At 35.8% G+C, this 22,919-nt stretch overlaps 1 protein-coding gene across 2 annotated transcripts in view; it reads right to left on the reverse strand.

Moving 5' to 3' along the window:
• LOC106876197 (microtubule-associated protein RP/EB family member 1) overlaps positions 1-22,919 on the reverse strand; it is a 36,366-nt gene that overhangs the window by 11,827 nt on the left and 1,620 nt on the right. For both annotated transcript variants that reach the window (XM_014924639.3, XM_014924640.3), the window contains exons 2-6: positions 14,794-14,927; positions 11,310-11,348; positions 10,132-10,238; positions 5,954-6,182; positions 1,369-1,463 (exon numbers count right to left, since the gene is read on the reverse strand). In XM_014924639.3, coding sequence (XP_014780125.1) covers positions 1,369-1,463; positions 5,954-6,182; positions 10,132-10,238; positions 11,310-11,348; positions 14,794-14,914 — 591 coding nt within the window. In that variant the 5' untranslated portion in view covers positions 14,915-14,927. The remainder of the gene's footprint in view (positions 1-1,368; positions 1,464-5,953; positions 6,183-10,131; positions 10,239-11,309; positions 11,349-14,793; positions 14,928-22,919) is intronic.

Here is a 22,919-nt window from a genome sequence, read left to right on the forward strand (position 1 = left end):
CTTTATTCAAAATTCGGACAGAACTTATGGGATGACCTGATACATTTAGCATTCAGTTAACTGAAGTTAGCAGAGTCATTGTCTTAACTCAGAAGAAATGCAATCATATAAAGAAGCGTACTCAATGACAAAAGAATCTCAAAATTCACCTGTCAGTCACCATCTTTATTCACTTGTTTTTGGCATGAGATTTGTTAAGGTAGAATTCTACGGTAGAATAACTTTCTTACTGCAAACCTTTGTCTCCAAGGAAGTAGTTATTTCCCTAGTCCTTTGAAACAATGAACTGCTCAACGGCCAGAAATGTTCTTATGGCAGACATAAACAATGACACCCTCGATAAGGTGACCTTGTTATACAAGGAACATATAAAAGATTCTGTTTATCAATTTCAATTGCAAGGAATTGATTAGCTTGAGACGATAGAAGACGACTGTAGTGCCATGCAATGAGAATGAACTCTAAACTATGTTTGTGAAGCAACAGCAACCAGATAGCCATGTCTATATGTATCAATAAACAGAGAAAAAAATCTCTCCATACTTCTGCAAGCATGGCCCTCATATTGTTATTGGGCTGCAATCATAATGAGATCTTATGTTCAAAGGTTTTAGTTGATTTGTCTAGCTCAATTTATTAGCCTAATAAAGAGAGAGAGGCAAGGTTAACTTGGGCATAAAGAAACATAACTGAAAGGAAACCGAATGCAAGACGTTTTTGTTGGAAAGTATTTTACAATTTGCAGTAATTCCAAATAAAAACCGAACCAGACTGTGACAAACTTATTCAACCCATACCAACATGGAAAGCTAACGTAAAACCATGATGGTGATAAGGTGGCAAACTGGTGGAACTGTTAGAGTATCATAAAGACTGCCTTGTGGTATTGATTTTGGTTTGTTACACACTGCAGTACTGGACTGATCCTACTAGTAATTTAAAAGGTCTAGTCTGGTCATATAGGGTTGAGCTGGTTGACCCTACAGATTATGTTAAGAGTACAAGTGTAGAGAATAATATTCAGTCACATTTTAATTTTACATAGAGGAATTCAGTTGACTGAACGAAAGAATGCACCACACACATTATTGGCTTTCATATAATTACATTTTGTCAAAATTCGATTCACAAGCTATGGTATAACTGTAACCCTTTAGTATTCAGATTACTGTTCCAAATATAATGCTTATGTATTCACATTATTTAAAATTAATCATGTATTATTTTATAGCTTTGAGATTTTGATAAGGAGATTATTTTCAGAATGACATTGTAGGGTAGATGCAAAAGGCCAGTATGAAGATAAAACAAGTAGAATATTTTGGCTGGATATGATGGTTGGTTTAAATGCAAAGGGGTTAAACAAACCTGCTTCCTTAGATCTTCACTTTTGTTATCTAGTTGATTAGCACCTGCAGGACGAGCTGTTTGACGAGTAGGAGCTTTGGCTGAAACAGGAGCAGCTGGAAGAAAAAGGGGGAAAAAAAAGTAGTAGCAGTATCCCAGCATGGCCACAAAGTACCTTAATTTAAATTATTTAACCACTTCACAACCAGTCAATCTCATTAAATATTCCTGAAGTTAACATCACATTGTGCATGCAATGCAAAATGGATTCAGTTCCACACTCATGTTCTACTACCTACCCAAAGCCCACTTCTTACATCAAATTTTACACCAGACAACACAGCAGCCTGTGCTGATGGAGTTCTCTTTCCATCTCTTATTTTTTAAACTTGTATACTCATGTTTCCCAGTTTTCAATTTGTACTTGCTGGTACTTATAATAATTTACCAAACATTCCATCACTTCCATAAACCGCAACCTTGAAAACAGCCTTCAAAGACAATCCGGTCTTTCTTACAACACCAAGTCACTATCATTAATTTAGACATACAGATAAGACTATATCTTCATTACCTATGAACAACACAACTGAAGCCATTAGTAAACTTCATATCTGTTATGGTTACTGCACATAAAAAATAAGTCAAAACTACATCTAAGATTCCCCTTTGAGCTTCAAAAATCAGTTCAAATCCAATACAAAGAAGCGTAGGGATCAATCAACTTTGACACGTACACAAATTCTAGATAATAATTGAAATAAGGCTTGCAAAGGCTATTGACACTGACTTTCCTCAAACTAAGCAATTATAAAACACGAAAAAGATTTTTTATGCATTACAACCACAATATATTTTCCAAGAACCTTTATAAGAGAGGGAAATAGCAGTCAAATGGCAACTTAGGGTGAACCATATTTTAACATACACCAGACACCATTTAGATATGTGCTTTAACCCTTTCGTTACCATATTTCTAACCAAATTACACCCCTTATGTGTTTCAATTAATTTCTAACATAATCATAAATTTAGGCTGGTTTCGTTAAACAACTCTAACTTTTTTTATTTATCAACATATTAATGTGATTTTTGGAAGATAAATTAACGAAAGGTTCTCAACCAATTCTATACCAAAATTTTTGTCACAAAGTGACTTTAATTACAGGTAAATACAGGTAAATTCAACAAAATATAAAATTATTTAAATTTTTGTTCAAACATCGCTATAGAAAATGGGTTATTAGCTAATATTCAATTGGGTATACAACAAAATATTATTATAGAAGAGTTGTGCACATTACTGGATTTATTACTGTCTCTTTTGCCAGTATAAAATTAAAATCCAGAGCAGTACCCAGTATTTGATTCACAAATCTTTTCCAAACTTTGATCCCCCATTTTGTGCGCTTTCCTGGCATATACTGTTGAAAACGCACTCGGCCTTTATAGCCCACCATATCCTTATCTATAAACTGTTTTATATGTGCTTTGAACACAGTCAATGAGGGGTCTTATTTTAAATAAGGGATCAAAGTCTGGTTTTCCACGTACTGGTGTACTGCTCGTGTCTCTTACATGTAGATATTGAGTCAATTTTAAAAACCGTATCCTCGTCATTATACTCGACATATTCGTCGCCAAAGGGTTCATCACTACTCCAGTAATTTGTTATTCTAGGTAACTTTCTAATGCCCATGATAATATTTATGGCAAAATATGCTTTAATTTCATTCAAGTTTATGGGAAACCTCAAACTATCCTTTTTTACGCTTTGTTTACATTTAGTGTAACGGTTTGTTTCCGCCGTAATCAATTCAAATAGGCACATCGGAAAAAGCAAAAAGAAATAGTCTAAAGCTTTACTCTCCTGGGTAAGACTGACTTGGTCCAGTTTCTTCAGAAAAATCACTGAAAGAAGGAGTTTTAAAATTTTCACTCCATTCAGGTACTAATTCATTATCTTTATCGCTATCATCGGAGCTCTCGGATTCACTGCTTTCATTTTCGGAAAATGAAACCTCAGATTCATTATCAAATACCACGTGCTTTTTTTTTTTCGGTTACAGAGTTAGATTTATCAAGGTTTTCAACGGAAAATCCTTCGAATTCTGACTCGCTGCTTGACAGAATAAAATTCGTATCCATTTTTTTGTCAGGATTACAAATTTTGAAAACACAACAGGAACAAATTTGGAAAAAAATCTCCCAAAATTCACAAAATTAAAAAAACACGTTGATCGTCGTACAAAACTATAGCTGAACTGTTTACACAAATAATCACGTGTTTTCACGAATGTACTAACGAGATTTGCTCAGACATTCTCATTTAAATATGAATAGGTGATTACGGGCAGTTTTGGGCGGCTTGGTCACATGAACCAAAAATTTTTTCGGGCGGCTTTGGGCGGTTTGGTAACGAAAGGGTTAAGGCTCATTTTTCCATGCTGTCATGGTTAGAAGGGATTATTATAAAGAATATTCCATCTAATCTTCTCAAAGTCCTCTCACCCAGAAATCTTACTAAGTTATCTCCCACAGTCACTTTCTATTGCCATTCCATGGTATCTTCCCACTCATTTCGCATACAAGTGCAGCTACATACATTAGATAGTGTCTTTAACCCTTTAGCATTCAGATTACTCTGTCAAGTGTAATATTTATTTATTCACTTTGTTTTGAATTAATCATGCATTACCTTGTAGCTTCAAGACTGATAACATGATGGTTAATGACATTATAGGGCAGAAGTGTGAAACCAGATTTGGCTGGTTTGAACTTAAACCAAACTACTTGGGCCAGATATGGCTGGTTAAGATGCTAAATCATTAACACCCAGTTTCCCATAGATCGTAGTTGACGTATTTCAGTTCTGTTCTGCATTCAATGCTCCTGCCTTACAACTATGTAACAATACAGAGATTGCATTTTGCATGGGAAGAGAAGCTGTTTGTTGCCAACAAATTTAACAACTCCTTGAATGTCAGATCTTCTGATTTCAGCTATTAAGCAATAAACTTGTCCATTAAATTTACAACATATATTTCATTTCTCTACTGCTAAATATAACTTTTCATCCTACTGAGGTCAATGTAATTGAATATATTGCTGAATAGTTTATTGACTGAAACCAGAAAAAAGAAAATTTATCTACTTGAAGTAGTTCTTGAACCTGCCAGAGATATATGTATTGTGTACTTGTACAAAGCACCTTCTACTCAGTTTTTATTGTCTTTTCCTAATATACTGAGTAAAGTGACTTCTCATGGTACAAGATCTTTTGTGTTTTGGACCAAATACATAAATTAAGCCTTTTCCCTAAACTAATGAAGAATAACCAAAATGATGTTATGATGACAGTAAATAAAACAAAGAAACAGATCCTCTATAAAAGTGGTTTAAGAAGTGAACTAAATCAATGACATTTGTTATTAAGACAAGATGACAAACAACTTTCTGCAGCTAATGTGGAAAATAGTTCACCTGTTTATTATTGGTGTTAGGAAAGGCATCTAGCCATGCCAAAACAGACACAGAAGTCTGGTGCAGGCTCCTGCCTGTCCAGCCCCTGCCAGCATGAAAGGAGGACATTAAACAATGATGATGAATCATTTGCTAGGGATCTTGTGAAAATCCTTGTTTTAGTTGATCCATTCAAATCTAATTTCATATCATTATAGCATTGACAACCATATATGTTAAATGATGATCATTATAATCATCAACCTGATGGACCAATTCCCATTGTTAAGATTCATAATAAGCTTCGACAAAGTCAGCCCGAATAGGTTGATATTTCACCACATATCAAAACAATGAATCACAAGAGCTATGTCTACTTAAACAATTAATTCAAAAGATTTTCTAAGAGATGTCCTTAAATATTTCTCAAACAGGAGAAAACCTTAAACAAAGATCCAATCTGCAGAAAACTGGGTGAGCAGCATGTATAATTCAAGGGAGCAAGAAAATGGCTTCTGAGACATTTTATCTAGCCAGATACCCTTCCTGTTGCCAATTGTCACCTGTTTCCAAGCAAAGAGATATTACCTCATGGCCAAACATGGTAATGAACAACACTGCTTGTATGACAGTGATGCTTCTTTACAACATTCACATGATGTCAAGACAAGTATATGCACAAACAAATTACAGGCTTCTTTTCAGTTTCCACCTACCAAATCCACTTACAAACTTTGGTTGGCCTAGGGCTGAAGTTTAAGACCTCTGTCCAAGGTGTTGTGCAGTGGGACTGAACCTGCAACCACATGGTTGAGAAGCAAGATTCTCAACAATGTCTGCATCTATTTCCTCATTTGATACTGATTAAACGATTTTTTTTCTTTTTCATGTCACAGCAAAATGACATGAAAATTTTAACACTTTAAGTAATTAATTATCTACTTGAGATAAAATAAAAAAGGCATAAACTTTATAAGATCTAATAACAGATGGAATTGCAGATGCTCTATGGGATTCACCTGGCAAGTGATACATTATGTGGTTTGGGATCTGTTTGTGGGCCAGTGTTCTTTTCGGTCTCAAACTAATCTTTAAAGGAGTTTACAAGAAGAAGACCCCCCCCCCCCCCAATTTCAACACTTACCTTGCCTTGTAGTTGTTTTTGTCATAACGCCAGCAGTTTTTTGAGGATGGGTTTTGGTAGTTGCTGGTAATGGTTTAGCAGAGGTAGCAGCAATTCCAACTAATTTACGGGCAGAGTTAGCATCATATTCGTGTCCATCATAGTTAGCGTCAAAAAACTTTTTGAACCATTGGACGAATTCAAAGTTATCTTGGAATCTTCCTTTCACAAGCTTCTCTACGGGAACAACCTTTGTGAAGAACAATGCTTAAAATTTTATTTCTTATACTGAGATGTCAATTTAAATGTAATGCTAAACAGAAAATGCTTCAAGGAATCCTTTAGGATTTAACATATTTCCAACATCTTTTAATCTACGCTTTTCTATACTTGCATGGGTCAGATGGAATTTGATGAAGCAGATTTTCTATCGTGTAGTCCCTTCTGTTGCCAACTCAGACCTGTTTCCAAGCAAGTTAATATTTTACCAAGGATGGCAAGAAACAAACACCATCCCTTGCATACTGGTGATACTCATTTGCTATCAACATATGATGTCAAGACAAGGTACACAAACAGTGGGCTTCTTTCAGTTTCCACCTATCAAATTTACACTCAAAGTTTTGGTTTGTCCAAAGTTATAGTAGAAGGTACTTGCCCCAAGTGATGTACAGTGAGACTGAACCCAAGACCACATGGTTGGATGGTAAGCTTCTTAACCACACAGCCATGCCTGCACCTATAACTCGAATATTAAAAGAAAATATATATATTTCTTCTATCACATCTCGCAACAGAATTTGGTTGTATGAGATTCCATTTTCTAACAACCATCACTGTAAGAAAGGTCTGTTACATTGGTGTAGATTTGACAATATCTGATATTAGATATTCTTAAACAACACCAAGCCTTTAATATGGCCATTATCAACTAACATCTGATATTTTTCATCACTTGTTCTATATATTTTCATCAATCTAAATTTTAAGTTATTTTGCTTGCTTAGCTATCCACACCAATGCATCTTGTGCAATTAGCCCCATTTCTATCCAGTTCACAACTAGATCTGAAATCATATTTCTTTATATTTTGATGTCTCGTGTTTACAATGTTTGTCTTAATATTACATGACATCAAATGTATTTCCATGGCCCCTTTTTATCATCACATCACCATTTAATGTTCATTTTCCATGCTGGCATGGGCTGAAGGGTTTGACAGAAGCTGTGAAGCTGGAGGTATCTGCCTGGTCTCAATGTCTGCTTTGCCATGGTTTCTACAATTAAATGCCCTTTCTAATGCCAGCCACTTTACAGAGTGTACTTTTATGCACTCAGAACTATTTCCTCTTTTGATTAATATTATATCAACAATTGATACAATAAACTTTTCCAAAATCTCAAATCCAAACTGTTGAAAAATCAAATCATGCCTATATAATATGGAATTTTAATTATGAAAGAAACAAGACGTTCACCACAGATAGCACAGGCTTTGGTTGTTACTGGTCACAATGGTAAGGAAAGGGATATTTCTAATACTGGCAGTTGATTTACAGAGTTTTATGTTTATACAGTCCCCCATATAAATGACCTAGTCATTGGTAAATCCAAATGCAACTACCATAGTAAAACTGATCTAAGCAGCACTTATCAAGATGAATATCTGTGGCAAGACTAAACAGTGTTGCAAGCAGCTAGAGATTTAAATCAACAGGATTTCCTATGGTCCCTATGGGTATTACAAATAGTATGCCAATTGTCAATTAATTTATAGCTCTTAAAATGAGTGACTATGCCTATTAGTATTTATTTTTTTTAGAACATTGTGAAACAAATTCAGGAACAGTTCCAACGTTTTAAATTTCTTAAAAGCTGATGGAGAAGGTTATTGACAGACTTAGAAGCAGAACCTGAAATCCAAGAAAGAAGACAGGACTATGCTACCACAAAAATGGCAATGTTCAATATGTATAAAAGGAGTAGGTAGGAATTCTACAGGGTGTCCACAAAGTCTGGGTACATGGAGTAAATAAAATCATAACATAAACAATTAAATATAAGAAATAATAATTTCTTTAAGTATGTGTTAATCCCCATGTACCCAGACTTTGTGGACACCCTGTATAATGTACACATAGCAAACTATGGAACACAAAAAGGTGTGTTGGGAATGCTGTTGAGTTAGCAGAGAAGGTAGATTTTGTGTGCAACCACAAACGTATAAATGCTCTTGAATCCCAGGATTGCTCCCTAGAAGTAGTCGATAGCCTTTGTTACCTAGATCACCTATGCAGCTAATAAAAGTTCTCTCTCTCACAGAATAAGGGGAAGGTTGGTGCTGTGTGCTAGTGAAATGTGGATTATAAATGCAGAGGATTTGCAAAAACTAAATGTAAGTATGTATGAGCTGTGAATAAATAAAAAATCTGGATATAAAAGGGATCAGACGTAAAGTGCATGAAAAATAACAGCTGATAATGAAAGAAACCTAAGATGAGATGAAGTGGTGAAAACCTTGCATTGTGCTGGAGAAAATCCACTCACCGGCGTAAGCATGCTGTAATGAAAGCTAAAATGAGGTAGTAATATTTAGGGTAGCTGTCTACTATATCCCTGTTAAACCTCCATCGGTTACTCCAATACCTCATCTCTATCACATTCCCAATGTACCATTGTTCCTTACACTGCTTCCTTCACCCACTTTGATTCTACTCTCACCATTCTCTATCTACCTTCTTGGCTCTGTTGCTTTAAATGAATAGAGACACCACAAGGTAGGTACCACAAAAAAAAAAAAAAAAAAAAAAGTACCTAGTACACTTTAATAAGTGTACTCTACAAACAAGCAGAGAAAATTTAAGGTCAAAAAGTCATTTTAACATGTTCAAAAAGACTTGGGGATCTCTTCAGTAGTGAAGAATAAAATGCATACATTACATTCTAAAGCAGTTAGTCTTAAGAAAGGCTTCAATGAGAGGAATCATATCAAAGACGTAATTTTTTGAAAGCAACAGTTCTTTAACTTGCACAGGAAGTCACAACCTTAAATAAAGATGGAGGTGAAGACAACCTGTCCAATATGGACAGTATGGAAAATGGATGTAATAACAGCAGTAATGATGATTGATGGGTTTAAAAAAAGCAAAAAAAGGAAAGCATTAAATGAAAGGAACTGTGATGCTAAATGATAATGATCTATACAATAGTCTAATCTCTTACATCTAGTACCAAGCCAACATATGTCTTTTAAATTAGTTGAAATATTTAATATGGAGCATTGTTGTTGTTGGCACTGTTGCTTACGACGTCGAGGGTTCCAGTTGATCTGATCAACGGAACAGCCTGCTCGTGAAATTAACGTGCAAGTGGTTGAGCACTCCACAGACATGTGTACCCTTTACTTAGTTCTCGGGGATATTCAGCGTGACAAGGCTGACCCTTTGAATTACAGGCACAACAGAAACAGGAAGTAAGAGTGAGAGAAAGTTGTGGTGGAAGAGTACAGCAGGGTTCACCACCATCCCCTGCTGGAGCCTCGTGGAGCTTTAGGTGTTTTCGCTCAACGCCCGGTCTGGGAATCGAAACCGCGAGTCCGCTGCCCTAACCACTGGGCCATTGTGCCTCCACAATATGGTGCATTATTATCACAATAACCTGCTAACTTCATTCCTGTGTATGTTTTTTTTTTCTGTAAAGCCTTTTACAGTTGAATGACCTTAACTATCACCGACCAGATCATTGCATAAACTGGGTGCAGCTGGACTAAAAGAGCTCCTCCACTCCACATCAGTTCTTTTATCAGATTTTGCAGGGTCTACAGCCCTCTTTAGTACATTAGTTCCTCTCCCTACACAACTACAATAATGTTTTAAATTTTGACACAAAGCGAACAATTTTAGGGGAAGAAGGCAAGTTGATTACACTGACCCCTGTACTTGACTAGTACTTCTACAGGACAGCGCTCTTTGTTAGAAAGAGTAGCCAAATTCCTTTCAGATCACAGTTTGTCATCTTAGAAAGTAAGGCTACATTGGATAAAGTAGTTTTAAATACACTATGCCTGAATAAAAGACAGGATGGTCATGAATGGAACAAGGCGATCTAAGTCTGTTCAATGATGACTGACCTGGAGCCAATCAATAATCAGTGTGTGTGTGCACACATTATAAACATTAATGAATGAAACTGATACATACCTGTTCAACATTAAGCTTGCAAAAACTGGACTGAAGAAGTTTGAAATTCTGTATATATTCATGTTCTAACCGAGTACTGAATTTAATTTTTTTCAATGGAATACTGCCTGCAAATAAAACAAGTGTAGAATACTAAATTAGAAACTGATAACTTATACGAGTATTGATAAATTCAAATCTCTAACTCTTGTTGAAAAAACTTACAGGAAGTACCAAGGTCTTTGGAAAAGGCAGTTACATTTCCTTGTTGAAGTTTCCAATAAAAAACACCACAGAAATATACATTAGATGGATAGTGAAAAGTTAAATTGACAATTCACCTCAATTTACTGTGCTGAGTTAATAAACAAAAAACGCAAACAGCTATCACTTCACAATAGTGCCCACCTTAGCAGTAGCCAATCACACAGATTAATTTACAATGTGAGAATTCTATGGGTTAATATCAGCCACTTTTCAATGCCATGAAAGAAACTGTATATTTTGATGAAACAAGAAATAAACAGAACAAACATGAGTTGCTACAACAAATACCTTTTCCTGTAAGACTAATTGAAGCAGGTTGTTTAGAGACAAACTAACTCCAACTACATTATTAACCTATAGATGAAACACTCAGCTAGCATCACATTTCTTAAATCTTTTATACAGCTGCCAATATCATGAAAAACATCTTGCGACATGTGAGTTATTCATCAAGCTAAACACCGGCCATCACATAAGTATGCAAATTAAACCTTGGTTAATTGGGTCATCAGCTTTAGCTGTTCCTTTAAAGTAGCTAACACAGAACAGAAAAACTATTGTAACAGAAAATATAGCACACATTACACTTTGTAATGTATCATAATAGGATTGTCAAGTGTCCTTTCAAGGAAGGGATAGACCATTGTGTTCAAAGTTCACAAAATTCTAAAGAAAGCAGAGTGAGACATGTCATGCATTTTCATTGATATGTGAACTGTTGTTTGTCTTTTGATATATCTTTTTAATTTGATTGGGCCAACTGAGTTATTAGGCTAGAATATAATAGCCCTGATATCCCACTTATTTGAATTATACAAGAACAGGTAAGCAACAAGAAGTACATCTGGCCATAAAATCTTACCTTAATTCCCTGCCATGCTACAGAGAACAATGAATGTTAAAATGAATAAACATGCATACATAAAACTTACCTGGAAATAAAATATCCATGAACTGAGCATAGGCTGCACCTGTAAAAATAGAAGAGAAAAAAAGGCTCTTTAAGAGAAAGGAATAAGTTAAAAAAATATTGTCCATCAATATTATTGCACTCATATCTTTGCTCAATGAAAAGACAACCTATTTAAAACATCTGCTTTTAGTATTTTTCAATGTAAAAATGATCTTCATCCAGTCCAAAACAAGGTCAACTGTTTGTATAATATCATTGGGCAGCCACTGTTTTTCTTTTTGTTTTGAAAAAGCATGTCCAATTTGTGGACAGATATGGCTACATGATTAAAATCTTTGCATTGCAAGCAACAATTATGTGTTTGCTACTATAGCCTTGGACTGACCAAAACTTTGTGAGTGAAGTTTGGTTGGTATGAAAATCCTAATAGTCCATTATTGTTCAACCAGCTTATCATAATGTGTCTTTAGAGGACTCCCCTCTGTTGTATCAAGTCTTGGGTTTTAATGTGTATATATATTAAATAATGCACTCTGATGTAGAAAAAAAAAAAAATATATATATATGGATCAAGAATGGAATCTTGTGGCGCACAAATTAACATGATTTTCCATTGAGTAGAGATACAAGTTGACAACAAAATGTCAAGTAAGATTTAAACCTTAATACGCACTAACTAACAAATATGGTGGTGAGCTGGTAGAATCGTTAGCACACCAGACAAAATGCTTAGCAGCATACCATCTGTCTTTACATTCCAAGTTCAAATTCTTCTGAGGTCAGCCGTGCGTTTTATCCTCACAGAGTGAATAAAATGTACCAGTTGCATACTGGGGTTCATGCAATCGACTTACATCTGCTCCCCAAATTGATGGTCTTGTGTCAAAATTTAAAACTAATATATATGCACAGTCATGGCTATGTGGTTAAGAAGTTAGCTCCTAAACTATGCAGTTTAGGGTTTAGCTGAGAAAGTAAGCTTCACTGGATCTGTAATGCTAGTGTGCATGAATGGCATGGTAGATTAGGTACAAGTCAGGTGTAGTGTGCAAGAAAGAAGTCTGCATTAGTACAGGCATGTAAAGTAATGAAGTACAGGTTTGGTCACATGTGAGGGTATGCACCACTGCAGTGCATTGCTTCCTTCACCATTTGTCAATATACTCCCAGGTTCACATGGGCAACCTGTCAAGCAGAGTCCCAGTTAGTCCCTATCTCGGCCAGACACCTCCTCCTCTGCTGTGATTATGCGGCATATCGTTAACCAACATGAGCCGCCAACCTAGCCAGATCCTCAGTGAAAAGACGGTAAGCAGGATCTAACTTGGACAAATATTCTGAGCTAGAATTCTTGAATCATACAAGCAAAAGGACACATCCCAGTCTCTGAGTGGCAAACATTTGTCCTCCTACACAGATATCGGCAGCACCAAACAGCCTTGTCCAATGAGTCAACAACTGCACCAGCTCATTCATGTCTTTTCAGGACTTCAGACTTTCAGCTAATGCTGCTACGAATCTTCTGCTGAGATGAGAAGTGGTCAACAACATCAACATTCTCACCCCCATAGAAACAGGTAAGGTAGAGTCTTCCAGGAAGCTAACAAAAGTATGGATCTTTGTTGTGACCCAAGAGACTTTACGGTCAAGTGTCCCGCTTTCTTACTCAGTGAAAGGAGAAAGCTCCATAAGACATCCAGAGACACAGCAAGAACAACTGTGCTATCAGCAAAATCTAGGCTTGTAATTCTAGTTTCACCAATGAGTGCACAACTTGATCGAGCCACCATTCAGCCAAATATCCAATCCACGCAGGCATTGAACAGAGTGGGAGCCAAGACACAACCCTGACTGACACCAGATCTAACTGGGAAAAAGTTAAATGTTGAGCCCCCAATCTAAACTGCACTGACTGTTCTGTGTATGAAACCATCATCAGGATATTCAAATAAACAGTGGAGCTTGCAGTTAGATGATCTTCCTATCCAGAACTTCTACAACATGAATAGCATTTTCTTTACACTTAGTCTTTTTGTGATGAAGGACCAAGGAAGATATGAGCAGAAGTAATGAAAGCTGTCTCAGGACGTTGAACTTGACTATGGAACACAAGTGGTATGTCACTATGTTGGAAAGGATCTGTTCAACCCATGCAAACATGGAAAATGAATGTAAAAATGGTAAGTATAAACATACATATGAAGGCTTCTGTACAGTTTTCCTCTATACAAACTTAACTCTGAAAGTATAGGTTAAACTGAGGGAATAGTATATGCCACCTATCTCTGTGTGATTGAACTGAGAACCATGCAGTCATAAGCAGACTAATTTGCACAAAATATGAACAAATAATGGTTGCTGGAGAGTATAGCAATAGCTTAAACACTCCCTTTCAACTGCCTCTGAAGATGCTTGAAAAGCAAGGGATGGCAGCCAATCACCAGTACCCTTTGTACCAAGTACAAAAAAAAAAGTCCAGCCAGTCAGATTTTAAACCCTTTAGAAACTATATTGTTAAATCAATAACTGAGCCAATAAGGGAACCTCAGAATGGTCACTCAAACAACTAGAAATAACAGCTAAAACTTCTGCAAGTTGCCAAGCACTGTATGCTCACAACTGAATATTTATGATCATAGGTTTTTATCAAACATGACTAACTGAGGGTTAAAACAGCTGCAATTTTTCCTTTTTTACTTGTTTCAGTCACTGGACTATGGTCATGCTATGGTACTGCCTTGAAGGGGGTTACAGTTGAACAAATCGAACCCCACCCAGTACTTAGTCCCTTTTGCTGGACCATGAAGTTATAGGGTTGTAAAACTAACCAGCACTAGTTGTCAAGTGGTAGTGGGAGGAGCAAACACAAACTCTTTCTCACACTCACACATGATGGACTTCTTCCAGTTTCTATCTACCAAATCCTTGTACAAGGTTTTGGTCAGCCCAAGAAGCCACAAAGTGGAACAGAGCCTAGAACCATTTGGTTAGGAAGCAAACTTCTCACCACACAACTGAATAGTTCTTCCATAATGACAAAGGTTAAGATACATATCACATGAGCTTGCAGTTAGATGATTGTCCAATCCAGAACTTCTACAATATGAATGGCATTTTCTTTGGACTTAATCCTTTTATGACATAATGGTAGCATTGATAATGAAATTAAATATGCAAAGTAATGAGCCCTTATCTGAATGCACATGTAAGGATTTGCTTTCGCTATCATATAGATTAGTTCGTGTGGAAAATCAATTAATGAGGCATAATGGCCTAAAATCAGCATTTGAATGAGTTAATTAAGCTTTAACACTTAAGCATTCAAATTACTCAGGCAAACATAATGCTTATATATTTACATTGTTTTCAATTAATCATGCGTTACAGCTTTAAGATTTCAATGACGTGATTATTTTAAGAATAATTATTGTTTGGTAGAGCATGGATCTGGGCTAGATATGGCTGGTTTAAATGCTAAAGGGTTAATGTAAAAAGAGAAATACCTGAACACAATTCTTCAATTTTTGTGTAATTTAAATCCAAGCTTGAATTCACCCAAGCGAGTATATCATGCCTACTGAGGTCTCCTACAGTGGCATTTGTGCTGAAAACATTCACAGCCATTATGATGGCACGCCTGCAAATAAAATAGACGGCATTAATTTTCTTTGATATGAAATCATTTTCAATACGAGTATAAAAACATATCATCCACTTACATTTCATTAATACTGGTTTCAAATTTTGGCACAAAGTCAGCAATTAAAGGCGATGGGTTAGGTCAATTACATTGACCCCAGCGTTCAACTGGTATTTATTTTATCAACTTCAAAAGGACAAAAGGCAAAGTCAACAATGGCGGAATTTGAACAACATAAAGATGGATGAAATGCAGCTCAAACATTTTGCCTGGCCTGCTAAGAGCTCTGCCAGCTGACTTCAGACCTGGCTTTATATTAAGGCATATGAAAAATTAAACACCATAAATTCCAAGTTGCTTTACACAAGTCAATGGAAGAACCTCTGTATTCACTGAAATTGCAAGAAGTAGCAGACAAATCTCCCTCAAATCACAACCTACCACCTTGGAAAAAAAAAAAAAAAATATTCATGTGGTCTTGGGTAGGCACCTAAGAAAAGGATGGAATGCTGTTGATCATGGAATGGCAATCAGGGCTAACCTACAGTTAAACAATAACAAAGATGGTGGCAGTAATCCTTGAGGAAAGTAAATAAAGACAATCAGACACCTCACCCTGTGAAATTTTGATAATTTAGGTTCTTTTTAAATATACAAAATTTTGTTTTCATTTACCATGTTTTTCCAAGCTAGCAATGAGTTGGATGGAGGATGAAGCAACATTTTACAGCTGAATGCCCTTTCTGTCACCACTCATAATCTGTTTTCCAAGTCGCAGGGATCAGTGGGCAAAGTCAAGAAATACAAAAGAATCATTCTGTTCAGATGGTGACAAGCATAACTGTGGAATGTCAACATTAGTGGATATGCACACCCATAACCACTACACTTTGTAAAGTAGCTGGTGCTAAGAGGGCACCCAATCGTAGATACCAAGCCAAAACAAAGAGACAGAAGCAAGATATGGTCCTTCAATCTGTTGGAACCCGATGAACTGTCTAACCCAGGGGTTTTCAAACTGTGGTCAGCGGACCACAGGGCGTCCGTGGACAGCAAATACTTTTTATGGGCAATTTGATTTTATATGTTTTTTAATCGAAATCTTTTATTTGTTAAATACTATTAAATAAATAAATGTAAAAATATGTTATTTTAAGCAAATATTTATGTATAAATTTCATAAGTGTTCATAAGGGTAAAGCCTGAAATATAAAGGGGTCCGCAAATCAAAAAGTTTGAAAACCCCTGGTCTAACCCATGCCAGCACGAGAAGCAGAGACAACATGGTGATAAACAATAGTTTCTGTGCCATTCTTCTCAGAAGGCATTGGTTAAACTGGCACTACACTAGAAGATAATTACCTGTCCGAGGCACTGCACAAAGTGGTTGAAACACAAACCACATGGTTGCAAAGCAAATTTAACATCACAGCCATCCCTGTGTTACAATGTTTTATATGGGTATTCTTTTTTTTATAGATATTACAAATAACTACATTATAACTGCGTGTTTAAAAGATTTCTAAAAAAAATAATACTTTTAAATCCATTGGGAATGCCACCATCTGTGCTGAAACCATAACTGGTATTATCATCATATGCAATCTTGACCTGCTTTGAGTGAGTAATGTGCGAGCAACCTGTGCATGCATGTGTCTATATATACATATATATATATATATACACGCATACATATATATTGTACTTATGTATAGTTGTAACCTTCAAAGCGCAAGCATATACTGTATGTGTGTGGGTAGAAGCAACTAAGAGGAAAATGCTGATTAAGATGTATTCTTTTCATTAGGCACTGAATACACCACCCCATATATATATATACATATATATATATATATATATATATATAGATAGATAGATAGATGTGTGTGTGTGTGTTGTTGCAGACAGAACTATCTTGCTGAGAAGCCTGCTTCCCAACCATGTGGATTGGGGTTCAATCTGACTGCAAGTTACTTCGAGCAAGTGTCTTCTACTACATTTCCAAGCTGACCAAAACCTTGTGAGTGGATTTGGTAGATGGAAACTGATAGAAACCCATTGTATATTTCTGTGTGTCTACTTTCTTGACAATACACAAGAGTTGTAAATGAGTGACACTATCATATAATTTTCCCAATTTTCAATCTTCAGTGAAATCTTGCTTGGAAACAGGAAAGGCATCCGACTAAAAATTTTGCCTCCACAAATTTTGTCTTGTTCATGCAAACATGAAAAAGCAGATGTTAAAACTAAGACCACGTGTGTGTGTATGTATCAGTTTGGTAAGAAAGTTCTAGAACACTTTTAACATATCACTTTATTAACAATTAAAACAACAAAGAACAATCAATCCAAAAGGTAATCATCATTATCAATCACCTTTTGCCATCCTTCAGGCAAAGTTTTGAATCCTTTCATCAAGAAATTGCGTGGCTTTGAATCAAAGTCGTAAAGGAACGATTTCACATCTTCGTTTTCGAACTCTGTATTGCCAATCACACGTTGTAGGGCAGAGAATAAGTGGTAGTCAGAAGGGGCAAGGTCAGGAGAATACAGTGGGTGCACCATAATCTCCCAGCCCACATCCTTCAGCTTCTATGACATCTTCTTTGCACGATGTGCTGGCATGTTGCCTAGGTGGTAAATTATCTTCTTCAAATTTGAGTGTTTTTTGGCCAGCACGATCTTTAGACAGTTAATTTGTTTGCAGTAGACATCCTTGTCAACAGTGGTATTGCATGGGAGAAGATCCAACATGATCACAGCACACCAACCCCACCAAACTGAGATCATAACCTCCTTTTGCACAGGCAGTCCCTTTGGTGAAGGCTTTGGCTGTTGACTTTTGCTACAATAGGATCGCCTGTGCCTCATGGAGTACAGTACCCACTTTTCACCCATAGTGATTACTGACTCCAACCAACCGAATCTATGGCTTCGCTAGAGCAGATTTTGACAAGCAGTTACACGTGCTTGTTTGTTCACTTCAGTCAATTCATGTGGTATCCATTTTCCAAGCTTGCTGACCTTGCTGAGACGATGCAGGTGGTTCATGATCGTGACATGGGAGATGCCAAACTGTACCGCAAGTTGATATGCAGTTTGCATTGGATTGGCTTCAACGACTTGTCCAAGAACTTTCTTACCAATGCAATATTATATCTATGCTTAACAAGGAACATCCCGCTATAGAAAACATATACACACACAGACTGTATATGTACAGTGTGTAACCTTGAATATATATATCTTTTATATAGAAAAATATTGACAAGTAGTAAGAAATAAAAGGAGCTATCCAGCCAAAAATTTAACACAACACCCACTGATATCAACCCCTATTACTTTAACCAGGTATCAAATACCTATTATTTAGGCAATGACCTTTAATAGTAAAATTTTATTACATTCAATACATTTGATTAAGATTAATATATCTCATATCTGACTTCAAATTTGTCTGCCAATGAGTGACTCTCTCTGTATCCCCTACTTTCTGTTTCTTGTGGTGCTTGAATTAAAGCAGGGGAATGATGTAATTGTTATTAGAGCCTATATAAGTTTTGACATAGCTAGAGAGAAAGTGATAAGGGAAAGGGGGATGGCTCCTTGGTCACATCAATACATAAACTTCGTTAAAAGATTATATAAATGATATGACACTAAACTTTTTGATAGGGGAAAAAAAAAAAAAAAAAAAAATCCAACCTACATTGTGTATTTGCTAAAAAAAAAATCTAACTGACACTATATTGTCAAAAAAAAAAAAGTAACTAGTCTCCATCATTACTGGGGATGGTTGGGTGGGGGGAAGAATTTCACACAAGTGGACAAAAATGTAACTTTAAACATCTACACAATCAGTTGCAGGTGTTTCATATCTCCAGTACCAAATAGTAAATTAGCAGGATTGTAAGAGCACTGGATAGAATGCACCAACATATTTGTTCTGACACTTGGCATTCTGAGTTCAAAATCTGCCAAAGTCGACTTTGCCTTTTATCTTTAAGTGTGGATAAAAAAGTACCAATCCTGCAGGATGAACTGACAGAACAATAACAATGCCAGATCGAATACCTTGTGGTATTTTCTCTGACCCTTTGGGTTCCAAGTTCAAACCTGCTGCTGCCTACAAGGGTAGTAGACAATCTGCTGTTTGATTCAACGCTGACATCCTGGGTGCCTTTAGTGGAATCCATTTCTACAAACAATCAGGCCTGGTCTCTTATCTGAGAAGATGTTCCTCCTTACACCCATGAGCCACAGATGTCCTATGAAGGATCATGGCCATTGTACCCCCTTGCTCACTAAAAAATAACTGCATTTATTTTGATGTGTGCGTGTGCCTGATTGGGAGAAGAAATATTAAGAAATAGGAGTTGTAGAGAAGTTAAAACTAATACAACAGGCCAAGTGCATGAATAAATGGCTCACAAGCCCATAGATTAACAATTTGGAAAATTACACCTGTTAGTGGTAAATTACTTGATCTATTTAAGAACATACTTATTGATTAAACAAAATCAATAACACAGTTGGGTTATTTTTACCTCATATTAACTATGTAAGTAGTTACCAACAGAAAAATTCTAATCCAAACAAGAAAGTACAAATATTTGATATATTTAAAGTTACCAGCTATTTCTATAGTTATTGTAAGAATATTTTCTATTATTTAACAAAATAGTATGATAAAAACGAAAAATTCTGACTCCACTCTGAATTTTTTTCAGTATCTCTCTGCTCCTGTCTAAACTCTGAGCATGAGATCTTAATATTTCTACAGGGTGTCCACAAAGTCTGGGTACAGGGAGTAAATAAAATCGTAGCATAAACAATTAAATATAAGAAGAAATAATTTCTTAAAGTATGTGTTAATCCCCATGTACCCAAACTTTGTGGACACCCTGTACAATAGGTACAAGCCTTGAAAGTTTGGGGAAGGGGCTAGTCGATTAGACCGACCTCAGCATTCAACTCATACTTTATCAACCTCAGCAGATATTAAAATCAGAATGTAAAGCCAGGAGAAATGCCAATAAGCATGTTGTCCAGCGTGCTAACGATTCTGTCAGCTTGTCAGTTAACAAGATCTTAATGTTAAAAAGGATAGATACAATTTGATGCAGAAAATAATCTTTACAATAACGAGCTCAGACATGATATTTAAAAAAATTCTTTTCACACAAAACAAGGATGGGATGATGGTATGATGTCTATTTTATATTTATTGACGCTATGTTTATAACTGTCACATAGGAAGGAGCAAAATAAAATAGCCAAAACAGAATTAACATTACCAAACAACATTGATTAACAAAGCAGTTAATCTGAAAGCTTGACCATTGAATTACAAATAATTTAAATCAGTAGTAAACTTTGTAAACGTAAAAACAAACCCCAAATAAAACTCAAATTGCACTTTAAAAAAAATTAAAGTATCACTATTGTAAGAAAGTTCACAGTACAAACTCTACATAGCCGAAGATTAATTCAATGTTTACAATGTTGAACTTGATAGTATTGCTATTAGGCTGTTTAGGATTAAGCAACTAAATTTTAAGCACAATTTCGCTACTGCTTTTCTTTCAACATAATTTTTTTTTAATAGAGCATTAAGAGGCTGAATATTTCAATTACTAAAACCCGCTGAAAGCTAAAATCAAAAGCGAATCCTCTCTACTCGTCTGACAGCATCAGTCTTTTGTCACACCTTTTACACAAGCTACTGTCTGTTTTCACACACACGACTGTTTTTACGATTTTAAGTTAGAAAAAAACTCGTAGCTATCGGAATTTAAAATGGTCTCTCAAAAGCATTTTTATTTACCCTCATCCTAAAGACAAATCAGTAAGCATGTCTCTTTCCAGAGGCAAGATATAAGCCAACCAGAGAGAGAGAGAGAGAGAGAGAGAGAGAGAGAGAGAAGAGAGAGAGAGAGAAAGAGAGAGAGAGAGAAAGAGAGAGAGAGAAAGAGAGAAAGAGAGAGAGAGAGAGAGAGAGAGAGAGAGAGAGAGAGAGAGAAGAGAGAGAGAGAGAAGGAGAATAGTTATGCATGTGGAAAAAAAACACAGAGAAAAGGATGTCCCACTTAAAAAAATTAGAACAAATTTCAGTGTCCTAAACATCCGTACAGACAATATATTTTTTCTTTATCCAAAAGCCCTGTCTCTCGAGAACTTAGGAATTATTTCAACATTGATCTGGTTTGAATTTCAACAAACATTCAAACATGTTTTCAAGAAAGTTCCAAAGCACATTTTAAATACCATACTTGCCTCTCTCTCTCTACACACAGGAATTTTAATACGAGTAGATGGAACAAACGGGCTTTATTCCAAATCACTACAATTGTTTCGGCGCAGTGTCAGCTAGTAATTGCTGAATTACATAATTGCATTAATATGTTCCCAACAATAGCTGTGTACCTGCGCGTCTTCAGATGAGTAGGGTCCAGAGCACTGCTAGGTATCTTTAATGTCAATTTGGTAGCTGCACATGTATATCCCAGTGAAAGAAGTTCTCTATGACAGTATTTGGTAGCCGATACTCGTTGACGATTTTCGGAAAGCACGCAATCAGGTCATTACCCAGATTACATATATATATAGTGCGTGAGATGCGATACAGTTTCTATTCCTTCATCGACCTCGAAAACATGACATACCGTGGTCAACTATCCCTTTCCTTTCGGGGTCAATAAAATAAGTACCAAGTACTGGAATCAACGTAATCGACTAATGCACTCCCTCTAAAACTTGGCATCGTACCAAAATTAGAAAGAATTATTACTATTATTCCAGATTCTGTCAGATATATATATGTTTATTGTACATAAAACACTATGGTACAGCAAGAACAGCAGAAACCATATTTTTTTTATCAGTTGATCTAATCACCACGAGAATGTTGATATAAGATAAAAAACACAAAAAACACCCCAAAAACCAAATGAGATCATAGCGGTAATTTGTCAAATGCTGGATGCATTTTGATTACGACGAAAAATTGAATGACACATATAGAGGAAAAAAAAAAAAAAAAAAAAAAAAAGCTAAATTTAAAATCTTTGTCACACATGGACACAGAAAGGTTTTTAAAAGCGTGTTCATTGCCAATAGGAATTTCAAGAAACCTCATGAAAACGAAGTTCCACGTAGTTTCGATCATCTTCGCATCAGCTTTCTAGTGTAATAAATCTTTATATTTTAGTATCCGATTCTTCCTCTATTATAACTTGTTATCGAACTATTAACGTCTTTAAGCCAGAAAGAAAGAAATGAAAAGAAGCGGAAAGAGAAAGAGTAAAAAAAAAAAAAAAAAAAAAAAGTATTTAAAAATGCATCTCTCAAATTTTGAGCAAAGGAATTTCGTCTTAATAATATTAGAATAAAATCGATGCGATGTAAAAGAGCTAAAGAAGCGGAAGAGAGTATTCGGATGAGAGGTAGCAGCAAAGCAACTGACATAAGATATGAAAGAAATACGTTCTTAACACATTTCTTTCTATAAAACGATAGACATTATATAAATACACCTATACATACGCACTACATATACATGTCTGCACAATCTATACATGCAAACATACATACCGCAAACTATAACTATATATATATATATAGATGTGCGCGCGCTTACACTACGCATATACTTGTATACGCATTATATACACCTGTGTGACTATAAAGTACTTAACTGGTTATTGACAGAACTGAATACTAGTGTCATTTTAGCTGATAGCAATACAGATTTAATTAACGTAGAGAGAGCATTCGAGTAATCATTCATATATATATATATATATATATATATATACATACACACACACGAATGTAGGTTTTCAATTTAAACTGCGTAGAGCAGGATTTAGTTAACTTTAATTCTTTATGTATAAAACTGGTACTTCGACACGAGACAGATTTGAATTCAGAATTGAGTGATATCCGTTAACGTTATAAGTTCGGTATTTTAACCTTTTAAGGCAT

This window comes from Octopus bimaculoides, chromosome 9 (genome assembly GCF_046866305.1).
Source record: "Octopus bimaculoides isolate indiv1 chromosome 9, ASM4686630v1, whole genome shotgun sequence".
Classification (NCBI taxonomy): domain Eukaryota; kingdom Metazoa; phylum Mollusca; class Cephalopoda; order Octopoda; family Octopodidae; genus Octopus; species Octopus bimaculoides.